General features: G+C 36.8%; 1 protein-coding gene across 1 annotated transcript; it reads left to right on the top strand.

Moving 5' to 3' along the window:
• Positions 1-1,473: 1,473 nt before the first annotated feature.
• Positions 1,474-7,824, top strand: LOC110687894 (elongator complex protein 3-like). Its single transcript, XM_021864537.1, has 8 exons — positions 1,474-2,268; positions 4,013-4,255; positions 4,509-4,683; positions 4,997-5,163; positions 6,447-6,666; positions 6,789-6,893; positions 7,257-7,409; positions 7,532-7,824. The coding sequence occupies exons 1-8, from the start codon at positions 1,793-1,795 to the stop codon at positions 7,688-7,690; spliced, it is 1,698 nt and encodes a 565-aa protein (XP_021720229.1). The 5' UTR covers positions 1,474-1,792; the 3' UTR covers positions 7,691-7,824.

The raw sequence follows: 7,824 nt of genomic DNA, 5'->3' as shown, positions 1-7,824 counted from the left end.
CAAAACGCACCGTTTTGATCTCGCTTCTTCTTCGGTGCAACATTAAACGCACCGTTTTGATGCTGCCTCCACCGATTTTTTTTTATTTAAATCAACAATATGTGGGGCCCACCATCTCACTGTTCAACCCAATTTCTGCCCAAGTCTTGGGCATTTTAACACTTGCACATGTGCAACTAATACTTAGCCCACTATTGTAACCCAATTTTTCACATGCTTGCCCACCAAAATGCCCATGAGCAAAAATAATGCCCACCATTGTGCGTGCTCTAAGGGGTGAATTTGGATTAGAAATTGGTTCTTTTTGAGGTAGCTCCTAAGAACATTCATGAAATCTTTTATATGCATCCGGGTGCACGGTGCACCCAATTAACTCAAGGTTAGTTTTTGCTCTTCATTTGATGATTAAATGAACAATAATTATCCAAATGAAGGAAAACATAGTCCAAGGTGCACTGTGCACTCGAGTGTACATAACAATGTTTCAGTATTCAACCGAAACTAGTTGAAGGATAGCTTGGATACTTAGACACCATAGCTTTACTTTTGGTTCTTTTGCTTCCATTTTAGTCTTGTCTTCCTTTTTTTTTTCTTTCTTCTTCTTGTTTTTTTTTTTTTTTACAACTTCCTTTTTTAAGCTTGATGTAGTTCTTTTTTCCCTTGGGACTTGCCTCTCTACTCCACCTAATGAATAAAAAAGAATGCATTATTGAACAATTGGAGATGTAATTGAGATAGATATAAAGGTGAACTTATGTGAATCATGTGACGAACAAATATGTAGTGATCAAGAATTTGCCCGGCAAAACTAATTATTGTAGTAGTTGTTATTCTTGTTAGTGAAAACATACATTTTGTATCACGTGACTCTCATACTATGCATCAAATCTCGAAAACAATAATAAAGGTTTTAAACATGAAACCAACTTTTAGAGGTTTTCATCCACTTTAAAAGATGTAACCGAGATATTCCTCAAATGTTGTTAGTGATTCATTGACTCCATAAAACACCCTAAACCGATTCGCATTCGCAAACACGCAAACAAGCCAATAAAATGCACATCGTATCCCCATCTAGTTTGTCTAGCTGCATCAACTATCGAATGTTGTGAAAGTCCAAAACTTTCTCACCCCATCTCCATCTCCATCAACCTGAAGCCGAGTGGAAGATGTGATGCAGAATGTAGAGGGAATATATTAGATTATCAAATGTCAAATCTACACAATATTGCGTGGAATCATTCTTCAATTTGAGTCATCTCGGGTCCATCACCTATAAAATTGACCCATCTCTAGTCCATGAAATTTTTCGACTACTAATACCACTTAGCTCTCAAAGATCGGACCCATTATTTTTCAGTTTATGTGTTAAGTTCAATCAATTTATGTATCTTAGATCCTTTAATTTTATAAAAGACAAAACCAATTATCCTTTTTATTATGTATTACACTATAATTATTAGTGTACATAATTTTCTTAAAAGTTCACCATATCATATGACGCCTTGAGTCTCAACCCATGTTTATCTAATTATTACTTCTCAATCTATCTTGTAGTGCCCAAATTTTGTGTAAATCAAAGTGAAAGTCCTTTTTAGAGCTCTCTCTTCTCAATTCAGGAGATTTTGATATCGATTTTCGTTACAGTCTATGCCACTCTCTGAACACCGATAACCCTCTTCCCTCTAAACTCAACTCCATTTTCTCTGAACACCAAAAATCTCCATCTAAAGCAAACAGAAAACCCCTCTTCCCTCTGAACTCAACTCCATTTTCTCTCATTCTCTCTCCAATGGCGGCAGCTACAGCAGCACCCTCTCAATCCCGCAAACTCCCACGACCAGGCCGTGGCGGCGTAGTCTCACACGGCCTAACCGAAGAAGAAGCCCGTGTCAAAGCAATCGCCGAAATCGTCTCTCAAATGGTAGACCTTTCAAGAAAAGGCGAAACCGTAGACCTCAACTTCATCAAATCCGCTGCGTGCCGTAAGTACGGCCTTGCCCGTGCTCCTAAACTGGTGGAAATGATCGCGGCCTTGCCGGATTCGGACCGCGAGGCTCTCCTCCCGAAGCTTCGGGCTAAGCCCGTGCGAACCGCCTCGGGTATTGCGGTTGTTGCGGTGATGTCAAAGCCTCATAGGTGTCCGCATATTGCTACTACTGGGAATATATGTGTGTATTGCCCTGGTGGCCCTGATTCTGATTTTGAGTATAGTACTCAGAGTTATACTGGGTATGAACCCACTAGTATGCGAGCTATTCGAGCGAGGTATGAATTGTTTGATTAATTTTATGATTGAATTTGGTTTTTTGTTGTTGAATTTGGTTGTTTGAAAAAGTGGTTTCTTTCTTGTTTTTTAGGGGGTTTATGGGGTTTGAGTTGTTATAATGGGGAGATAATTCGTTTGATTGATTGAATGATAGTGAAATTATTGGCATTTGATGTGTTTTGGAAATAGATATGGTATGTACAGTGGCGGATCCAAGATTTCCAAGATAGTGTGTCACCATCATTGATCATTTGTGAGAGTACAATTTTTTTTTCCATGTCTTGTTCATAATTAATTTCAATCCAAAAATTATATATATATATATATATATACATATATATTTCACCAAATTGATTTCAATCCAAAAATAGGACACAAAAATACATACCACAACCAAATACAGTACTTAAGAATTCAATTTTACAAGTCGAAAATACTACAAATAACATGTTATAAACAAATGGTACAATAAAATTATTATATTGAATTAACTTTATGATTTTTTAGTTAATTGATAAGCTTTATGGGGAAATATTAAAATCGGTTGTACAAATATAAGATATAAAAAGGGAAAAAAAATTATTAAAAAATTATACAAAAAAAAGTGAGATAACTTAAGAGACCAGTTATTAAATATAACTGGTCTCTTTAATGAAAAAAAAGTAGCGCAAAAAAATTGCGAAATGCAATAGCAGCATCAAAGAGACCTCTTATATAAATAACAGGTCTCTTTAATATTTAAGTAGCAATAGCAGCATTAAAGAGATCGCCTACCTTAATAAGAGGTCTCTTTGATGTTGTTTGTTGTTACCAATAGCAGCATCAAAGAGACCGCCTATCTATAATAAGGGGTCTCTTTGATATTTTATTTTAAAAAAAAATACTGTGTCACCGGACCCACTATGACTAAAGGTGGGTCCGCCCCTGTGTATGATAAACTTGTATTTTCCCTATTTGCTGTTACTAGGAATGAGGGTTAAGGTATGAATCATGGGTGTTAATGTCACTAAGCTCTAAATGTCTGTCTTAGAATTTAGAACCCAATCAGGAGCAGGATATCAAATATTGGCAGCATTACCATCACGAACGCAATGGAAAGTTTATTGAGCTTATATGATATTGATATTAAGCTGGGACAGCCATGGATATGCATGCCTGCAGCTGTTATCGTGATTCTAACAATATTTGATATATAGTTGCCTGACCAAAAGTCAAGAGGCAATAGGAAATGATCTGGTTTCTGATTTGATGAAATTGCTAGACCTAAGAAAAGAGTAGCAGCTGATCAATACAATTTCTGGGGCTTTGATCTATCTCTCTTGGTTAAACTTGCATATGCCCTAGCAATGATGCTTCTTTGCTGATCAAATTTTGATTTTTGATTTTTTATTTTTTATGTTGCGATGTAAAGTTATGAGAGCATAATGGCTATTAAGTTCAGTGGACATGCTTACATATTGGACATACTTGTAACTGTCTTTTAAAAGTTTTCACTAGTGTGATTAGGAGAGTTGAAGTAATTCATGAGATGAATTCTTTTATTGTTGAGATTCAGGGTGTTGATTTTCTGGCTCTAGCATGTCAATGTCACTGTGCTGATAGTATCTGAAGATTTCAGTTTACTGTTGTTTAATATATGAATACTTATTTTCTCAAAATGATGCTGTGTAACTTATGACAGTGTACATTACTTCAATATTGTTTTACTGAGAGGTATTTCATCAATTTTATCTGTGGTTCCAGATACAACCCTTATGTCCAGGCCAGAAGCAGGATTGATCAGCTCAAGCGATTAGGTCACAGTGTTGATAAGGTTGAGTTCATCTTGATGGGTGGTACTTTTATGTCACTGCCAGCAGACTATCGTGATTATTTCACAAGGAACCTGCATGATGCCTTATCTGGGCATACATCTGCAAATGTTGAAGAAGCTGTTGCCTACTCTGAACACAGTGCAGTAAAATGTATTGGAATGACTATTGAGACGTAAGCAATCATTTTTACTTAGTTGTCAGAATTTTGTGTTCTGTTTTCTGAGCTGATGGGATATGACCCTTTTTTAGCTGGTGATTTAATGTTCCTTGCTTTCTGTCTGCTTCATTGTTCCACTTTCCTCCAATTTTGTCATGGGCGGAACTCATTTTCTGACTAGTTCTTAAGGATACTTTATGTTTTACCTTGATCCTTATTTGCATCATTTGCAACCTCAAGATGTCTATATGCCTTGATCAAACCTCAGGAGACCAGACTATTGCCTTGGCCCTCATTTGCGACAGATGCTATCTTATGGCTGCACACGTTTGGAGATTGGAGTTCAAAGCACGTACGAGGATGTTGCACGGGACTCAAATAGAGGTCATACTGTAGCTGCCGTAGCTGATTGCTTTTGTTTGGCAAAGGATGCTGGTTTCAAGGTACATTTAGTGCTGTATACTCAATTGTTACTAATAAAGATATTTTGAATTTTTTATTTCCTATTGATAACAGAGAATTAATTCTCAAAGATCTTATACACTAGAATGTCCAGACATAAACTGTGTTGATTTTGCTTGTAAAACTCATGCATTCGTAGTTGTGACTTGTGAGTTGTGACATCGAGAATTGGCTCTGTTCCAAGATGATTTATCTATGTTGGAATTTGAATGTTAATAGTTATAATTGGCCTAAGCTTTCTAAAGTTTTTTGCTATGTGTTGGTTGCTCAGCTTATCTACATACTTTTTGTCAGATTGTTGCTCATATGATGCCGGATCTTCCAAATGTGGGGGTTGAGAGGGATATGGAAAGCTTCAAGGAATTTTTTGAGAGTCCTGCCTTCAGAGCTGATGGACTTAAAATATATCCTACTCTTGTTATTCGTGGAACTGGGCTCTATGAGCTCTGGAAAACTGGCAGGTATTTCCTCCAATATGCCTCTTTTGTCATATTCCAACTGGATCATAAAGATATTGTGTATAAGCAGGCATATGGTGGTAAAAAGAAAGCCATGGATTTATTATATTTTTCGGCCAGAGCATTTGATTTGGGGTAGAAAGGGTGTTATTAATAATGTACTGCAACTCCTTAAGTAATAGGTAGTATTGGAGTTTTTTTTTTTATTTTTTTTATTTTTATATATATATTTTATCAGGCATCAAGAGATGAACTTCCCTGATTCCTTTAGTCTGTCTCTATGATCTCCTTATCTCGAAGGACTCTGCTTATGAATCTGAATTAGATTCTTGAATTATTGAGGGTCATGAAACAAATTTCATTCTTGAGGATGTAGCAGTAGGTTTGCACAAAGTTGCTTCATCCATCAAGATACCAAGGCTTTCGGTTCACTCTTTAAAGAGTAGTAACAGAATGGAATGATAGACTCCCTAACCAATATGTCATTTATATTCTTATAATTTCAATTATTTTTTGATGCCTGATTAATTCCCAAGATTTCAAATTCCAATATTCAAGGGTCATTAAGCAAACCCATGCAGGTTACCTTATCTTCCATACTGGTGCTAATGCTACCACATCACCAACAGGACAACCATCTGTGGCTGTCATCACAGAACTACCACCACTTCTGATCTGATATCTATCTTCTCTCTCCTCTAGACCATTCCTCAATCAATAGCTTTAGTAAACAGACAAGAAAACTTGAATTAGAGAATCACATGAGGAAACCTGGACAGGGGGATTGGAAATGATATGAAAAAGAAAAAATGGAATACCTATGATAAATAGCAATCATGCATGACCTAAATCCACAGTAATTGGCTAATTAATCAATTATTTATTAGTATATTTTCATTGCCAAATTTGTGTGGGTGATGCTGAATTTGATGCGTATATGATTAAGAACACATCAATTATGATATGAGAGGAGATGGAATCAGTGACTGTCGGCTCTTTGTGGCAACAGCGGTGGCTTCAGCAGTAGAGGATGGTGGTGGCTTGCAGGAGGGCATCAAGGAGAGTAAAAATGCAGGAAGTGTGGTTTTTGAGTTGTGAGGAGGGAGAGATGAAGGCAAGTGGTGATTGTTTGGAGAGAGGGGAATCAAGTTTTTAAAGAAATGAACCAATAATTCTCATGAAGGAATGGAATGGGCTAAAATCCATTCCTTTCCTCCACTACTATATCTGATACTATATTTTTTTTTTCCTGAACAGATCATTAATTTTCTTACATATGTATGCAGGTATAAAAATTACCCACCTGAACAACTTGTGGATATTATAGCTAGGATTTTATCTATGGTGCCTCCTTGGACTCGTGTTTATCGAGTTCAGCGTGATATACCTATGCCTTTGGTTACTTCTGGTGTTGAGAAAGGCAATCTTCGTGAATTGGCTTTAGCTCGAATGGATGATCTAGGACTGAAATGCCGTGATGTGCGAACAAGAGAAGCAGGGATTCAGGTATGTTGGCTTGTTTAGTACTACCATATCGAATCAGATATGCAGATTAGATGTTAAAGTAATTAATTTTATTTTATTTTATTTATTTATTTATTTATTTATTGGTTTCGGTGGTATGTTAGGACATTCACCACAAGATAAGACCAGAAGAAGTGGTGCTCGTTCGTCGTGATTATACAGCTAATGAGGGCTGGGAAACCTTCCTCTCTTATGAGGATACACGACAGGTATTGAATGTTTGATTGATGTGTTCAAAGCATAGCTATTGATCGTACTGTTGGTTGGAATTTGCTTTCCTAGTAACTTTGAAGAATGATTAATTATGTATCACACATGTTTTGATGTATTTTATTACTGTAAGAATCTTGTCTTGAAATTCATAGCTCTGATGAAGCACTTGCAATCAATTTTCATTGCCGACTTTCTTTATACTGATAAGTGGCTCCCTGGAAATATGTTTGGCCAATGGAAATATCCGAGTTGCTTTGTAGTTTTACGAAGTACTTGTTAAGTTGCTATTGTCTTACTCTAAATCTATTGATTATGGTTTCTGTTTTGGATTAGTAATCATTTGAAATTTTCCTCTACAGGACATTCTTGTAGGCCTCCTACGACTTAGAAGATGTGGTAGGAATGTCACTTGTCCTGAACTCACGGGGAAGTGTTCAATTGTTCGTGAACTTCATGTTTATGGAACTGCAGTCCCTGTCCATGGACGGGAAGCAGATAAGCTACAACATCAGGTAATCAAACTAAGTACACTGTTACTCCTGCTGAGCCTGAGAGCTTGGATTCCGGGAAGGGGGTTATCAGTATTTCAATTTCTTTGTTTTTATCGATTGCTCACCAGTTGTTTAATCTTTAGGGTTATGGTACGCTGCTAATGGAAGAGGCAGAGCATATTGCTCGTAGGGAGCATAGGTCAACAAAGATAGCTGTTATCTCTGGTGTTGGAACCCGGCATTACTATAGGAAATTAGGCTATGAACTCGAGGGACCTTATATGGTAAAATATCTTGTGTAATGGGCATCCATATAAGAATGAAGATTTTGTTGTACAACAGCGCCTTAGATGTAGATGAGACTAATTAATCATATGTATACTGTGAATTTTGATAGTTGCGTATCACTTAGTTGGCTGTCAATTGCATCTAGCCA

Source organism: Chenopodium quinoa, unplaced genomic scaffold (assembly GCF_001683475.1).
Source record: "Chenopodium quinoa cultivar QQ74 unplaced genomic scaffold, ASM168347v1, whole genome shotgun sequence".
NCBI lineage: Eukaryota > Viridiplantae > Streptophyta > Magnoliopsida > Caryophyllales > Amaranthaceae > Chenopodium > Chenopodium quinoa.
The sequence above is the reverse complement of the archived record's forward strand: the minus strand, read 5'-3'. Positions and strand labels throughout refer to the sequence as shown.

What these genes read in the sequence shown, in the direction of transcription:
- LOC110687894 (XM_021864537.1), top strand. Translation starts at nt 1,793, where the DNA reads ATGGCGGCAGCTACAGCAGCACCCTCTCAATCCCGCAAACTCCCACGA. An exon ending in ATTGGAATGACTATTGAGAC is followed by an intron (nt 4,256 to 4,508) that starts GTAAGCAATCAT and finishes ATCAAACCTCAG; the next exon opens with GAGACCAGACTATTGCCTTG. An exon ending in GAGCTCTGGAAAACTGGCAG is followed by an intron (nt 5,164 to 6,446) that starts GTATTTCCTCCA and finishes ATATGTATGCAG; the next exon opens with GTATAAAAATTACCCACCTG.